Source organism: Globicephala melas, chromosome 6 (assembly GCF_963455315.2).
Source record: "Globicephala melas chromosome 6, mGloMel1.2, whole genome shotgun sequence".
Taxonomy (NCBI): domain Eukaryota; kingdom Metazoa; phylum Chordata; class Mammalia; order Artiodactyla; family Delphinidae; genus Globicephala; species Globicephala melas.
Window position 1 is genome coordinate 24732703 of NC_083319.1, and position 17449 is coordinate 24750151.

Genomic DNA, 17449 nt, shown 5'->3' on the forward strand with positions numbered 1-17449 from the left:
TGCGCACCCCGCGTGTCTCGGCTACACGCCGGAAAGACGTCTTACTCCGCGGCAAGCGGGAGGAAGAGTACAGGCCCCAGAAGGCGGGGTTTGCAGCACCCGAGGTCGCCATGGCTACCGAGCCCGAGACCCCTGTGGCCGCCTCAGCTAAGGAGCCCGAGGTGCCGTCGCTTGTGGATCGTTACTTCACTCGCTGGTACAAAGCGGGTAAGTGGAGAATGATGTCAGTCTCTTCTGGGCCCAATTTGTCTGACAGTATAGGGACTATGATGAGAGATCATAAGCCACGCGCACCTTCCCCAGCCCTTCCTCCCCACGTCAAAAGGAACTGGATCTCTCTGTTCCTCTGTAGGCCAAGGGAATGGCATTTGCAAGGACGTGGAAAACAGCAGGGTGCATTCTGGGTTGGGCGAGCGCAGTGCGAGTTCACGAGGGTGGGGTCGCTTGCGGGAAGATGGTAGACTAAGGTGAGATCCCCGAGGGAGGCAGGAGCTGGATTGCAATCTCCTTGAGTGCCTAAAGGGATTTGAGGGGCTCAGCCCTCCAAGAAGAGGCGATACAGAAAATGATTTAAATGGTAGCGGTCTAAACTAAGGTAGAGGCATAGGGATGGAGAGGAGAGGGTGGGTTAGAATAGAGGCATTTAGAAAGCAGAATCTACAGTTTTACTTAAAGGAAGTCGCTGGTATTACACATTTGCCACTTAGAAGTAGGTATCCTGTTGTACAGCTTTGTGTACCCAGCAAATATCAGTGATGAGAGCATCGTCGGGGACCCTCCTCTAGCCCAACTTGCTCCCATTCATTTAGGGATAATAGGTGTACTCATCTTTTTACAACACTGAAAAATTTTACAATAACATACGTTTTATTAGCCAGACTTAGTGTAACCAACTGTCTGGTTAACCCTGGACTGAGGTGTTTTCGGGAATCCATTACTTTCAGCGCTAACATCAGGACAGTCCTGAGCGAACCAGAATGAGTTAAGTCTCTCTAAAACTGACCAACAAAGCATGCTACTAAATTAAATAAAGAATACATTACTAATGACTTTTGTTCTAATAGAAATGATTGTACTCATTTTAAAGTGAGGATAAAAAAGGTGGAGCAAAGAGTTAACCATCATTTTAACATTGAATGAATGATTCCATCTGGACCAGATGTCTTTAAATACTTTATGGTCAGCCTTTAGGTATATCTTTTTGAGTAATGAAGGGATACCAGTGATATATGTGTCCCGCCTTCATAATTAACTACGTCTATGAACCAAAGAAAGTACTACACAGTGGTAGTAAATATTGACTCAACAGCCATCAGACTCATTCATTTTTTCTAGATGTCAAAGGAAAACCCTGTGAGGACCACTGTATACTCCAACACTCTAACCGGTAAGCAAATTGGGAATTTTAAATGATCAAAAAAAATTTTTTTCTGTCATTGTAGCCTGGTATGGTCTTGTATTGAATAAATATTCATTAAATGATTATCTTCCACTGTATTGAGATGGTAGTATTTATAGTAGGAGTTTGGTTGACAAGAATGAGTCTTGCAGTGCCTAAGCTAAACAAATAAACTTGCTTACCCAAACATCCAAATGGAGGACCACACCCTCAGTCGGCTACTACCTCAAGAAACCAGCCTGTGCCTAACCACTGAAGTGGCCAAGCCCGTGGAGAGGGCTAGGGTAGAAGCACAGATGGTATCCTGTCCATACCGGCATGCCTTACTTTTCTCTCTTCCTCCTCCGTGCTGTCTAAACACCTGTAGTACGCTTCCCTTTTGGGAAAGGAAATTCAGTCCCATTTTCCCCATTTTTATTGCTGCATTCTTCTCTTCAGTTAAGCTCCAATAGTAGCCAGAGGAAAATGGGAGGAAATGATAGGCTGACTAAACAAATGTCAGCTCAGGTCTTCTTGTGCCAGTAGGAATACTGTGTCATAGGAGGAAGAATCATACCAAGCAATAATACAGGATCAATTTTTCCTCCTCGTAGAATATGTGTCATCACACTGGCAGGATCCCATCCAGTTCTTCAAAGTGGAAAAGTAATTAAAAGCATTTCCTATCAAATCAGTACGAACTGTAGCAGACTTCAGAACAAAGTCTCTGGGAAATTTAAGCGGGTATGTTCCTGTATTTCTCTACTTAAATCCTCTATTGTCATAGTAATGGTAAAGCCAGCCAGTCTTAGAACCCAGTAATGTATGCTCAGCATACTTCCCTGGCAGTTAGAGATGATTTTAAGAATACTTAAGCTCTAAAGAAATTCTCAGGCCAAAATAATGAGGTATTTCAGAAGGTATATTATCTGTCATATTAGCTTCTGGGCCACCATCCCTGTCATCCCCAGGATGAAGGATGGAGAAGATGGGCCTTTGAAAGAACAACACTAATACCAATATAACAAGATATTTTGTCCCTTCCTGTTTTGTTAAGCCAGTATTTCGAATTCTATAAAATACAGATGATCAATACTTCTGTATCATAAATTTTCACATGTGAACTTAAAAGTAAAATAAAGTCCTGAGGTAGTGAAAAAAAATCAATCTGGGAAAATATACAGTATTTGCTTCGTATCAGTTGCCATTCCTAACTCATTGCCAATTTAATACACATCTAGCTACACCCTCTACCTCCACATAGTGTTTAGTTATAGAAAATATTACCTGTGCCCTCTACAATTCTAGGCAAATGGACATTTTACTGTTAAAGGAGGGTATCACACCAAGGACAACTCAAAACCATACTAAACTATCCTAACAAACCCCCTGGAAAGGAAAGTTTCAGTGGATGATTTAGGTCCTTCATTTACTGAGTTCATACTAAGGGTTCCTGCTAATTACCTCACTGTTCTGGAAGACCCTTGTTTACACTCCCCTTTGTAGGCTTGAAGGCCCCTAATAACCTGCCTTATAATTATTGATTATTCCTCACTCAGGAAGCAAGTGGACTTTAAAAAGCATGGACCATTCTTAAAAGTCTACAAATTACAAGTAAAACAGTTAGTGCTTGTGATGTTCCTGTGATCAATCTTTGTCCAAAATAGTAACACTGTTGTTACTGCTGAGGAACAGAGAGGGACCTGCACATGGAACCCACTGTAGATAAGCTTTGATCGCATCTCAGCACTGCCCATCATTTATTCTCCCAAGGGAGGTGACCAAGAGGGGTTAAAACACTTCTTTCTGAAACAGAGCCAGTGGTAGACAAACCATCTGGGACAAATCCCCAGCCCCTCCTCCCAAAAGTGGGGAGTCACTGACTAGTCTTTTGAAACGAAGTACCCACAGGCAGAGGAGTGAAGCGCATGCAGTAACACCTGAATGCTGTCTAATAAAGTTGTGAGTGGGAAAGAGGCCATAAAGAACAGCATCTTGACCTCAGATGTTCACTGCAGTAAAAATTCCTGGGAAAAAAGAGCAGCACATGAGACATGCTTGCATCCATTTCCCATGAGCCTCCTTGTACTGGGTTGGCCAAAAAGTTCGCTCCGGTTTTTCATGTTAGGGAAAAACCTGCATGAACTTGGTGGCCGACTCGATAGATATTTGTCAGAACCTCCCCAGATATATCCATACAGTGGAGTACATGAAAATATAACCGTGCCACAACATTCAAACAGACATATGTCAAAATGTAGTATTTGCTAGCAGGTTATAGGATAATGGGTAAGTTACTCTATATGCTACTTAAAACTTTTCTGTTTTCCAGATTTTCCTCAAATTGCTTTTTTTAAAATTAGAAAAATATCCCTTCTCCAGAAAGTCTTAGTGATTGACCTAATAAAGAAGTTCCTTTCTCTATTAAGTTCTGATATAAAAATAAGGTAGGAATCTTAATGAAACTAACTTTATACAATATTGCGATCATTCTCTATAATGTTGAATTTTATATTATGCTTATTGATGAGATTTTCCTACCCTTTTGAAGTCTTTACACTTGGCTATGTGCAGCTTTCTCATGCACAGTTAAATATAAAGTATAATAAGTTAAGATAAAATATATTCTTAATATGTAACTAAACTACCTATTATCACATTTGTCTTAGTCTGCTTTTTCCCGTAGAGCCTAGGATGGTGCCTAGCCCATAGAGGCATTTAATATATAAATATTTGAATAAATGAATGGTTTTTCTGTACTTAAGTCATTTTTATTTAAAACACTAATTCCAGGAATATATCCTATTGTAACTCTGAGGGCTGCCTCACAAAGAAAAGTGAAAATGTACATCAATTAATTTTTTCTTCCCTTTTATTATCAGGGGGCACAGTTTCTAACAGAACTTGCACCTCTGTGTAAGATATACTGCTCTGATGGAGAAGAATACACCATATCTAGGTGAGTTACTTTTTAACCACAATTTTGGAGAAACAAAGAAGATAATATTTTTCTTCAAAGCAATATTTTCTTTAAATAGCTGTGTTAGAGGACGGTTGATGGAAGTGAATGAAAACATTCTCCATAAGCCATCTATTCTTCAAGAGAAGGTAAAAGGGTCTGGGGAAGTAAGATCCCATCCACACACTTTTTACCTGATGTTTTACCATTTGACAGTGTTAAATATTCTATTTCCCTTCTAGCCATCCACCGAAGGATACATTGCAGTTGTGTTGCCCAAGTTTGAAGAAAGTAAAAGCATAACAGAAGGGTTACTGACACAAAAACAATATGAAGAAGTCGTGGTGAAACGCATCAGTGCGACAACAGCGACCTCATGAGGATTAAGATTGAGTGAAAACAACAGGGCATTCTTATCCTTCCCTGGCCTACCAGTCAGTGCACTAAGGAAGAACCAGAGATGCTGAAGCATACTTCACACCGGGCCATCCGCAGGGAGGCCTGATCTTAAAACCTGACCTAGGTTTCCTTCTTTGTCTTGCATAACAAGCCTTGATTCCATTTTGTCTTCAACCTCCCAGATCTGCCTGCCCATAGACTCACTCTGTTCTTTTGCTTTTCTCTTTCTAACAACTGGCAAGCGACAGATGTTTTTCTGATTAAAAACCAACAAACAAAGCACTTTGAGGAAAATTTGAAAAGACAGGAAAGTAAAAATAATTTACCCATCATCCTGTAACCCGTTAGTAAATACTAGGTTTTGATGTGATTCTGGTTGAGTATTATGTCATGGTTATTGTTTTTGCCTCAATTTTCCATCACTTTGAAGTTGAAAAACAACAACTGGCCTTTCTTACCCAATCTGCTTCAGTGTGACACGACCGAAACGTCTGGTCCCACCCCTTCTGCCCCAACTCCCCCGCTCAGGTTGCTGGGAAGTGGCAGAGTGTAGAGTGTACCTTCTCTATGTCTATGGGTTGGCCTTCAACTCTGAACAATGTAGCACTGTAACACTGGTTTCTTAATGAGGGACACATGAAGAGGCTTTGAAAGGGGCTTTGCTAACATGGAAGTACCAATATTATAATGCTGTATGAAGTAACGTGCATTTGTGGTCTCTCAGTCTCGCACTCTAGTTACAGAGTAACCAGCGAGGAAGTTCCCGAGAGGTTGCTGGAATTTGAAGACAGACATGCTTTTGAACAGAACAAAAGCTTTCACATCATTTAAACAATAAACAAAAAACTATGAATTCATGGTTTAAGATTGTATACTTATTTACATTGAATTTCAAATAAAAGGACTTTCCACATTGGTATTTTTCCTTAAGGGCTGCAACACATACATACATATAAACATTTCTGTTTTTAAATAAAACAATTATCCTTGAGTATAAATTCTTTTAGTTCTCCATCATCTTTTGCTGTTCAAGTCGTGTTATCCCTTCCCTACCCCTACTTGCATTTAAATAAGAGAATATTCTCTTTTGAGTTATGTAAAATATTTTGTAAATAAAATTTTAAAATTATTTTTGACTCACAAGGAAACTTCTTTTAACCCTAACTCTCCCCTAAGTATACCCAATGGACATGATACAGGTAGTAATTATAGAAACATCTACCTTGATGGTGCTATGAGCTGACAGTGTAAGCACAAACCAGCAAATCCCCATTTCAGGTAGCACAAATGGTTCCCAAAGGTGTCATAAAACAAAGATACTAAAGATAGTAAAAGAATTATGTATCTATTTTACATATAACATTACCTCACATCATTTTCCCTATATTTCCATTGTAATTTAAAAGAGTATTTTGGTTTCAGGGCATAAAAATCATGTTTGATGATTTTTATAAAGGTCATAACCAAGCTGAGTGCATCCCATTTTCTCTCCAAGGCCTACAGTAAATTCAAGTTTGCCTAAATAAAATATTGACTAGCTAACTGGTGGTTCTTCAGGATCTTGTGAACATTGACTGTGATGGCTGACCCAGATACCGATCATCAGACGAGCCTACAGAACTACTGCCGTTTGGCAACTGACATGTCCCGTTAGATTTCAAAATAAATTTCAGGGCTTCCCTGGTGGCGCAGTGGTTGAGAGTCTGCCTGCCAATGCAAGGGACACGGGTTCGAGCCCTGGTCTAGGAAGATCCCACGTGCCATGGAGCAACTGGGCCCATGAGCCACAAATACTGAGCTCTGTGCGTCTGGAGCCTGTGCTCCGCAGCAAGAGAGGCCGCAACAGTGAGAGGCCCGCGCACCGCGATGAAGAGTGGCCCCCACTTGCCACAACTAGAGAAAGCCCTCGCACAGAAACGAAGACCCAACACAGCCAAAAATAAATAAATGAATAAATAAATTTAAATAAATTAATAAATAAATTTCAAAGCATCGGGATACAAGCACAAAAAACAAAGTTAACTATACTACACCATAAAGACAGAACTTATAACCAGATCCTTCAATCAAAACCCACCCCACAAAAACAAAAGCTTTAAACCCTAAAATTAAAAAGACTAAAGTCATTTATTTAATGAATATTTCAAAGGCACATATGTATACTTACTCAAATTATTTTGAACAGCTTAGTTCAATTGTTCTCTGTCTTCTATCTTCTGTTCCATCAGTTACTACTGAGATGTACAAAAACTGCTTTTTAAGCCAGTAAAATAAGCTTAGGATTCCAGCTAATATTCAAGGCAGACAGGCCAGCTATGCTAGAACGAGAACTAAAACCATCTGCTAGTGAGTTCCTCCAGGATTCCGTGGAGAGAGGGACATGCATCACAACAGATTTCCTGTGCTCCGTGAAACCCTTACTAGAGAACAAACGTGTGCTCCTGGCATGGATGATCTGTGACAGAGGGGACAGCAGAGGCCCAGTCATACTCAGTGGATGGAGGGATTGAAGAAGAGTCCACAGGTTTAAGGAAAACCCTGCATCACCCAGACTACTGTGTCTCTTCTGCTGCAAATTGGTATAGTAGATGATAAGCTTAAATTAAAAAAAATAGGAAGTTAGGGTAAAATGTGCCAAAGGTGAGCATATATTCAAAATAGCTTCTTTGGATTAAATTGTTATTAAGACAGAGGGATATTTGGTTTGACTTTTAAGGAACATTATTCATGGCAATGTCCCATTTAAAATCACACTGCAATTAGAAATATAGCAACTACCATGGCATTTATAGTTGTCAGAAAGCTTCACAATCGGTTTCATGATCAGAAAATAAAGCAAGATTTCAGTTTGTTTTCTTTACAAAATTGTTGTATTTCTGAAATATAAAGGATCGTTTGCTTTCTAAAAATGTCAGCTTTGCCACATGGTGTTCCAGAGATCTGACCTCAAAAGCTTCTCAAGTTTTACCATCCACAGAATCTTTATTTGTAACTGAGACTCATCTGTTGTTGTCCATTTGAAGCTGGAAACAATTAAGACAATTAGTTTCTGCTTTACTTTTAAAATAAAAATTGCAAAATTAAATAGTATCTATTTTCTTTTGCATTTTCCTTTAGACTAATTTTTTTTTTTTTTTTTTTTATGCGGTACGCGGGCCTCTCACTGTTGTGGCCTTTCGCGTTGTGGAGCACAGGCTCCAGACGCGCAGGCTCAGCGGCCATGGCTCACGGTCCAGCCGCTCCGCGGCACGTGGGATCTTCCCAGACCGGGGCACCAACCCGCGTCCCCTGCATCGGCAGGCGGACTCTCACCCACTGCGCCACCAGGGAAGCCCTAGACTAATATTTTTAATGTGAATTTAAGATACACAAATTATCTTACCTTCTTCAGCAGTTTATAGCAAAGCGACAGAAGTTGGACCAAAGTAGCCATTATGCATCTTGTCTTTGTAATACTCTTATCAACCTATAGTGACAGAAAGCAAGCAAATCAAATTCTTATAAGGAGGCCTTCAAAAGACTTTAGCATTTAGTTTGAAAATGGTAAACATTTCTTCATTATAGGGATCTCAAAGGGTATACAGATTAAGGCATCTGAGCTGACTTGATGACCTGAGGTCCCAGAACACAGAAGCAGGGATTGTTGCCCAAGTCTCATGCCAATTTCATGGACCCCCAGGAAGAATGGATGGAAAATCAACCTGTTCTATTTCAGATGGTTTAGGGGCTTCTCAAAGGGCACCAAATAGTGGCAGTGAACCCCCTTCGTTGCAATTCTTTGCACTCTACTTTTTTTTCACTCCAACTCCCTAAAACAAACAACAGAAGCCCTTCACTCTGAGGTGTCTGTGCCCTAGTTAGTCAGGTGATGATGTTGGGATTTAAGGGTAGCTGCTCCATGCTATGGAATTAATCATGTCCAAAAAGCTAATTTACTTGGTGAACCTACTACTTCCTGGGGTCAGTTATAACTGCAGATGATAAATGGTTCTTGCAGTCAAGGCAGGAAACATGGAAACACATGGTTCTTCTGTGGGTATTAACACTTTATTTGAAGAAAAAGGGGCTGGAAGCTAACCGAATAAAAAAAGAAGTGTGAAAGTTTCTCAAGCGCTTTCCTGAATGTCCCACCCTCCCTTTTACCTTTAGAAACACTTGATTCTGCAAAGGTGTCTTAGTTACTGCCTGGAGCTGGTGGCACAGAGGAACAAGCTTGTTTATTTCCAGGAGAAGCATAAGCTTATCATCATCTTTCAGCTGAAATGTAAATAAGGAAGTTATAAAAACTCCAATGAAATTCCATCTTTTAAACCTTAAATACCTTTATACCTTAATAATATACCCTCAAAGTGGGTATTTATGACATCACCACCAGCACCAGGCAAGGATACGTGCATTACCTGTTTTGAGAAAGCTTGCACACTTGAAGCAAGCTTCAAACCCTCTTCAGCAAAAACCTGGTAGGAAGGAAAAACATCACTACGTTAGGCGTATGTCATCTAGACAGTTGGTAAGAAATACACTCATGGATAATTTTCAGACAGAAGTTAAAAAATAAAACCTAAACATAAAAGGTCTGTCATGGAACTTCTATGTTTTTTGTTGTATCCAGGAAAACACAAGCGTTTAACAGTATTCAGAAGCAGATTTCCCAGACCTGATGCAGAATCAGTCCCTGCAGTGGCTCCCCTACACCGGGACACCTCCAATTACTGTGCAGGATCACACAGACATTTGATACTTAGCCATAAAAATTATGCCTGGGCTTTTAGATGGATCCGAAGCTCATCTCATAATATCTCCAATTATAAGAGGGTGTTGAATCTTGGAACATGGGGTCAAAAGGGTTAGATGAGGTCAAAAGTGTTAGAACATTCCTGCTTCCAGCTCAGCAAGATAGAATTTGTCACCTATACCATTCTTCAACTAGCCATTTGAGGGGATTATTTTTTCCCTATTGACCATACATTGTACAATTTAGTGAGGAGAAGAGGATGATGGGAAAGAATACTGAAAAATACTTTAGAATATTCGGGATGATTATTTTTAAGTGGTACACAGAGTCTTTTAGAGTGAGAGACACCAGGGAAGTGAAGACTGAACTTCAGGTGGCAGCAGGAAGAATGAAAAGAACAGGGCAAATTTGAGAGTGATTTGTGAAGAAAAATAACAGATCTTGGTAATAAATTAGATAAAGCATATGAAGAGGAAGGAGGCAATAATTTCAGGGTTAACTTTAATTCTCTTTCCAACAGCCTTGCTATCATTGGATAACCTGATCTCAAGGTCAAATTGTCCTTCACATCCTTCCCTATCCTTTAAAAGGGAAAACAATGTGGGCTTCTCATTGCCACGGCTTCTCTTGTTGCGGAGCTCAGGCTCTAGGCGCGCGGGATCAGTAGTTGTGGCTCGCGGGTTCTAAAGCACAGGCTCAGTAGTTGTGGCTCATGGGCTTAGTTGCTCCGCAGCATGTGGGATCCTCCCAAACCAGGGCTAGAACCCGCCTGCATTGGCAAGCGGATTCTTAACCACTGCGCCACGAGGGAAGTCTCTATTCCAACTTTTTAAAAAGGGAAGAACTCACTTATAGTCAACTTTACAGAAAATTCCAAATGAAGTATTTTCTATAATTCTGCTGACTCTGTTGACAATCATCCTCTCAAGCTGAAATCCCTTCCCTGAAGAGGCTCAGGTGAAAGCACATGGGAATGCCAAAGGAAAATACGTAAAGTTGATAAAGTGATAGAAATTTCAGATTTCAAGTGCAAGAATGCCCTCGGTTCTAGAGAGGCAAACAGACTAACATGCGCGTCAGGGAATTAAGAAAGGACTCTGTAATCCACTTATCAATCTAAGCCTCCAGGTAAGCGAGGAGAATTAGAGCTGGGCCTATGTGGAGTTTCATGAGACACACAGGGCAGAAGGGTGAGTGTCAGTATATATGTCTCTCCCTGAATGCCCTAAATCATCAGGAATATGGAGGAAGAAAAGGAAACTAACATGCACTGAGAAGCTATAATGGTCTCAGCCCCATGACAGATGCTTTCTTATGTGTTATCTCATTTAATCAATATCATTCATCCAATTCAATAATGAAGAAGCCAAAAACCTTTCCTCGCATTCAGGACAGTATAAGAGAAATCCATTTGCTGATAGGATATTTTCACCTACTTGGGAAAACCTGAAACTTAATATTGCATCTAGTGACTATCAAAGCCCATTCTATTTTACCCCTATAATATTTGGTTTTTGTTTTTCCAATAAGATAATCAAAAAGCTCCAAAAAATGCTACTGCAAGTCCTCTAATTTTCTACCACTATCTATAGTATACATGTGTTGTGTGCACAGGTAAACACACAATTACAGTAAATCATTTAGAAAACTAGCTATTACCAACTTTTATGCTACAGTATTAGCATAAAATGGAAATAAAATCTACCTCTGGTTGATGAATTAAATCCTGCGAAGTTTTTAGTGGACTCTCTCTCCTGAAATAAAATGAATTATTAACGAGGTAGGAAAAAATTATTGCCTTAAATTGATTTTATACTAAAGTTTTAGAGCATTTCATGCATTAACATACCCAAATTTTGAAGAGTAATATTGAATAGACTAAAAATATTTTGAGTATTCTTAAAACAACTTTAATATTTAACTATTACTTCTTAAGGTACTTCAAAAAATTTCAGGTAAACATTATATATGTTCATTTTATGATATAAAGAAACTTAAAACTGACAAGTTATATTTAAGCTTTATTTTTCCTTTTTAAACTTTTTTATTTTGCTTCATAAGTTAAAGATATAAGACCTGATAATATGTCTTAACTAAAAGGCCTTTGTTCCATATGGAGAAAAGATCTGACCAAAAATCAGGAAATTCTCATTTTTTATTCTAATTTCAACTCTGGCAGGAATTCAGTTGTTTTTGATGAGGCATGTAAGTTAAGTTTCAATTCTGAGTCTATGAAATAATCATAATAATATTTGTGCTACCACTCTCATCAGAAGATTAGGGAATATCACATTGACAACTACCAAGAAGAATTAAGTTCTGCCCTTTAACACCTATGAGACGTGAACAATATATTCTTATTCTCTGATAACCTGTTGTAAGAATCAAATGAAATTATGAAGCGAAACTACTTTAAAAACCATAAGGCACTGGTAAGTGTGAAATATTTTAAAACTATAATGTACTAGAAAATCTAAAATATATAAATTATAAAGAAATATGAGTAACTGCATATAAATGATAAAGAAATTATATAAATTGTTAAGACAACCTTAAACAATAGCCTGAAGAAAAGCTGTAAAATTGCCCAGGAAAACTACAAAACTGGATATTGTGAAAACTAACAGATGAGTCTCAGAAAGAAGCAATTAGATGAGGCTGGTAAGCCATCGTCTTAAGGGAAAACAGAAAAATTGTTTGGGAAAAAACAGGTATACCGACAGGGTGGGTAGAAAACAAAGCCAGCCTGAGATTTTACCACAATCATATTACCAAGACTTGCCAAGTTGGCACAAGATGTTATCCATTACCATTATCCGTTCCCATCAAGAATTCTAATATATTGTCATCTATTTATTGTGTATATCTGCTCAGTCTCTTACATCTCAGGTGTATTGTTCAGAGTTTTGATTTTGATTCAGAAAGGCTGGTTTATCAGTCAGAGTCCTTTAAGGAAAATAAAAACCACAGCTATTATTTTATCAGAGAGAGTTTAATATATGGAACTGGTTAACCAAGTACTAGAGGACTGAGAAGGCAGTAAGGGAACACAGAGAAGGAACATTGAGATTGAAACCCGACAGCCGCTTGTACCCATAAAGCTGAAGGAACAAAAGGAAGAGCTGGGATTCTTAGAATTTAGACGCTTGGAGGTGAGGCCCCTGCAGATCTGGTTCTTGAACCTCAGAGAAGGGGGTGGCAGCCAGCTAGTGCTGGTATTGCCGAGGGGACAGGATGAGGCTGGGTCTAAGCGTATAGAAATAAACAGAAACTGGAACAAACAGCTGCTGCGGGGTACAGAGCTACTGTTGAGTGAAAGCAAGCGAACAAGGGAACAAATTCCCTCTCCTTCCTCCGTCCAGCCTTGCCCTGTCCCTCTGGTGTCTGCTATTGTTGGAGCATAATGGCTGTCCAAGGAGGGGTGTTTTCTCAGGCCCCCAGTCCCAGCATCACGAGCAGTGTATAGGAAGGGTGGGTTTGGAGCTGAGAGAGAGGCTGGAAATCGGCTCATAAGCTTTCTGGGTCTCGATTTCCCCAGTTATAAATGGGGATAATACTCCCCTGTATACTTCACTGGAATGTTTTGAAGGTTAGAAGAGAAGGTAGATATAAAAGCATTTTACAAGCCATAAAAATAAAAACAACTGAGAATTAGCCTCCCATAAATACTTGAATTTACTGTAATAGGTATTTCTTAGAAGAAATGTGATCACCTTCAGAACTAATGGTTTTGAAACTAACAATTTATAATGCTTCCCCATGTCCTCCCTTATCCTCATCTATTCAGATCATGTTAACATCTAAGATACCAACCTACGAGTCTTCTAGGGGAAATGACCAGGTAAATTGTGTTTTTGCTTTGATTGGTAAAGCATGGTAATGTCATCTGTGCAGGATACCATGGGTCACATGGCAGTGTTTTGAGTACCTGACATCACTGCTGAGAGTGCGCCAGGAGAGAACACACAGACCTGAGTGAAGGCGAGGCGGAGGGCCTGGAGTGTGCCTGCTGAGGCTCAAGCGGGCGTGGAATTCCTGCAAAGTCTCTTGTTTTACCTTAAACACATGTGCAAGTTTGCATTCTCCTCCGTGATATGCACAGAATTGTTTTAATGTAAAAATTCTCACAAATCTTTGAGTACAGTCTGGTGCTCTGTGTATTCTATAACGTCTTATTATTATATCCCCTCCCCCCAGGCTATGGCTCACTTATTTGGAAAGGACCAGGCATATATCACCGAGATTTTCTTCTTCTGTTTTCCCCCCATTATTACCTTGTTCTTCTGGTGGACAGGAGATGTAGAGGTCTGAATTGAGACTGGAGAAACTGGCAAATTAAAATCACATACGTGTTTGATACCACAATGAAAATGAAAGGCAATTTATTGCTGGTAGAGATTTGGGTATTTGCAGTCATCAGAAGTATAAAATAATCATTGCTGATTCAGTCTGCTTTCTATCGGGTTGGTCAAAAGGTTCGTTCGTTATTTTCCATAAGATGGCTCTAGTAGCACTTAGTTGTCTTTAACTTCACTCGAAACAATTTTGTTAGATTGTATGTGACAGCATGCAGCACGTGCATTTAAAAAAAGACATTAAATTGGTGAATTTTTGTGTAGCCATTTTAACATTGAAGATGGAAGGAAAAAGGCAACATTTTCGTCATATTATGCTTTATTATTTCAAGAAAGGTAAAAACGCAGCTGAAATGCAAAAAAAAAAAAAGATTTGTGCAGTGTATGGAGAAGGTGCTGTGACTGATGGAACATGTCAAAAGTGGTTTGCGAAGTTTCGTGCTGGAGATTTCTCGCTGGATGATGCTCCACAGTCAGGTAGACCAGTTGAAGTTTATAGGAATCAAATGAGACATTAATTGAGAGCAATCAACATTATACCACGCGGGAGATAGCCGACACACTCAAAATATCCAAATCAAGCGTTGAAAACCATTTGCTCCAGCTTGGTTATGTTCATCACTTTGATGTTTGGGTTCCACATAAGTTAAGCAAAAAAAAACCTTCTTGACCATATTTCTGCATGTGATTCTCTACTTAAACGTAGTGAAAATGTTCCATTTTTAAAACAAATGGTGATGGGCAATGAAAAGTGGATACTGTACAATAATGTGGAATGGAAGAGATCGTGGGGCAAGTGAAATAAACCACCACCAATCACAGCGAAGGCCTGTCTTCATCCAAAGAAGGTGATGTTGTGTATACGGTGGGATCGGAAGGGAGTCCTCTATTGTGAGCTCCTTCCGGAAAACCAGATGATTAATTCCAACAAGTACTGCTCCCAGTTAGACCAACTGAAAGCAGCACTCGAGGAAAAGCATCCAGAATTAGTCAATGCATAATCTTCCATCAGGATAACGCTAGACTGCATGTTTCTTTGATGACCAGGCAAAAAAGCTTGGCTGGGAAGTTCTGATTCATCCGCTGTATTCATCAGACATTGCACCTTCGGATTTCCATTTCTTTAGGTCTTTACAAAATTCTCTTAATAGAAAAAAAATTCAATTCCCTGGAAGACTACAGAAGGCACCTGGAACAGTTCTTTGCTCAAAAAGATGAAAAGTTTTGGGAAGATGGAATTATGAAGTTGCCTGAAAAATGGCAGAAGGTAGTGGAACAAAAGAGTGAATACGTTGTTCAATAAAGTTCTTGGTGAAAATGAAAAATGTGTCTTTTATTTTTACTTAAAAACCGAAGGCAGTTTTTGGCCAACCCAATACTTAGGTTCTAGGTCCCAATTCTACTGCAAATGGTATCATGGCCTCTTATCAACAAGAGAAGACTTCAGTCCCTGTTCTTGGTTAGTATTTTTTTTTCACTCTAAATTATTCCATTACTAAGCAGAAGGAATATCTTTTTGTAAGTGTTGAGAAGGTTAGTAGTATTAGGAGAGAATGGGGAGTCACTACAATTTTCCCTCAGTTCTAAGACTGTGTCTTTATTAAAATCAGTTTAATGCCTTTAGTGTTGGGATTCTGGGTGGGGGTCTGGGAAATCCAATATGACATTCAATGTGTAATTTAAAAAAATTGTTCTGACATGCACACTTGTCAGTGCAGTGGTATACACTCATGCATACAGGCTCATTACAGTTGAAGTTTGAGTCTAAACAGTCTAATTTGCATGTACGTTTTAAGGATTCATCTGAATCATTTTGGACTATTGGCAGTTTTGCATTGTGTCTTGGGGACATTTTCATATTCCTTGCTTAAGAGCTGGAACCTTTTAGTCATCCTTAGGATTGACTATAATTTGAAAACAAATCCAAAGAAGATTAGCATTTCATCTGCATTTCCTATTGAATTATACCAAAAATGTTTTGTTTATTTGTTGGGGGGAGAGGATTCTCATCAATTAGGTTACATATTCCTCAACAAAGTTAAAAGCCCTAAAGACTTTCTTTTGAAAGTTGGTTTAAAACTCTTTTTTTTTTTTGGCCGCAGGGGATCTTAGTTCCCCCGACCAAGAACCTGGGCCCTGGAAGTGAAAGCGGAGTCCTAACCACTGGACCGCCAGGGAATTCCCTAAAAAACTTTTGAAAGATCAGTTTGGTGCCAGAGTATTCGTCCTTCGTGTGGATCAGTCAAGCACAGCAACTTCTTTTTAGCTTTGAAAAGGTGGCAGTTTTTACGGCTGCTATTTGCATTTCTGGCATGTGAGAGGCAATGTTCTGAAATTTTTTCATTTAAATGCTACACTGTGGTAGCATTTTGATGACATTTGAAGTAGACTTTGTGGGAGCCATGTCAAGTTTAACTTTCATGGCTTATGTTGCTACCAGGAAAAAATTAACCACCTTCCGTTCCAGCTAAGCTCATACATGCAGAGAGTTAACTGCTGTATCCCTAGATCCCCTTCTTCCTGGAGGCTGGCAAGCTGCCTTTGGTATCAGTCCCAAAACGTACACTTATTTCTGAGATGCTACAATTCATCTCAGGCCAGAGATTGTTTGGTAATTGTTTAATTTGTAATGTGTCGAATCCAGTTGTGATTTCTGTCCCGTTTTCCTCACTGCTGGCTTGATGCTGACCTTCAGGTCAAGTTCAGTCACACCTTTCTCTAGGGTGGTCTAGTTGGCTTTATCAAAGAGCACTTCCATTTCCCAGCTGAGCCTTAAAGACTTTAAAATTTTGAGGCTCCTCATTACCAGAGTATGTATTATCCGTGTCCCTGTGTAGGAACACTAGTGTAGATTGTTTAGGAAAGGAGAAGTTCTCATAACCCAAAAAGAGGCGGATGAGCTACTCACAAAATTAGTTCCTCTCAAATATTCCTCACCTGCCCCTTCCCAGCTAACAGTAGTAGTGGGGGATCAGAGACTTGACGGGGCATTTTCTGATTGTTTCATGTTAAGATGCAACGTAGTACCATGCAGGTTGATTGCAAGTCTGCAAAAATGTAATCCATTTCATAAAATGGATTAACCTTTTACTAGAGTAGTGCTTAAATCATGGCCGAATTGGGCTTGTTATAATTGATAACAAAATTTCTTCAAATGAGTATGATTTTAGTATCAAAGGATTAAGAGAAGTCTTTGGAAAAACTGATAAAGCCCTCAAAATGTTTTTGTGAAATGACTCTCTCTCTGCTGTGAAATTCAAACATGGAAATGTGAAAGATGTCATGTCCTGCTGTCATACAGTTTGTCAGAATAATTTCTTTCCTGCCAATAAGTCAATACTTGGTATTTACTCTTAGTTAAGTCTAAGAATCAAATATAATTGTAGTTATGCCTAATTTTAAAAAATAAAATACATTATTTTCAGAACTTGTTTCTTTTTTAAAAACAGATAAGGGGTCATTGAAAAGTTAGTTACTATTTAACTTGAAATTATGGGGCTTGTTGACCCTGAATTTAAGTAACCTTTTCCAATATTGTTAAATAAGCAAAACCTCTTGTGGTCTTTTTGTCTATATACAATAGAATTTTGTTTCGGGGTGTAGAGAGTAGTAATTGTATGTGA

The 17449-nt window shown here is 39.2% G+C and overlaps 1 protein-coding gene and 1 long non-coding RNA gene across 2 annotated transcripts; one reads left to right on the forward strand and one right to left on the reverse strand.

The window, feature by feature from the left end:
- Nucleotides 1-5: 5 nt before the first annotated feature.
- Nucleotides 6-5865, forward strand: ABITRAM (actin binding transcription modulator). The gene is made up of 6 exons (XM_060300654.1): nucleotides 6-207; nucleotides 1336-1387; nucleotides 1993-2122; nucleotides 4261-4337; nucleotides 4417-4486; nucleotides 4580-5865. The coding sequence occupies exons 1-6, from the start codon at nucleotides 111-113 to the stop codon at nucleotides 4715-4717; spliced, it is 564 nt and encodes a 187-aa protein (XP_060156637.1). The 5' UTR covers nucleotides 6-110; the 3' UTR covers nucleotides 4718-5865.
- Nucleotides 5866-8116: 2251 nt separating this feature from the next.
- Nucleotides 8117-9342, reverse strand: LOC115854388 (uncharacterized). Its single transcript, XR_004039994.2, has 3 exons — nucleotides 9137-9342; nucleotides 8880-8993; nucleotides 8117-8202 (listed from the first exon to the last, which is right to left on the reverse strand). It is a non-coding gene; the product is annotated as an uncharacterized lncRNA (long non-coding RNA).
- Nucleotides 9343-17449: the final 8107 nt, after the last annotated feature.

Coding starts and splice junctions, on each gene's coding strand:
- ABITRAM (XM_060300654.1), top strand. CDS start 111: ATGGCTACCGAGCCCGAGACCCCTGTGGCCGCCTCAGCTAAGGAGCCC. Junction 1,388..1,992: donor ATACTCCAACACTCTAACCG/GTAAGCAAATTG, acceptor TCCTCCTCGTAG/AATATGTGTCATCACACTGG. Junction 4,487..4,579: donor CATCTATTCTTCAAGAGAAG/GTAAAAGGGTCT, acceptor TTTCCCTTCTAG/CCATCCACCGAAGGATACAT.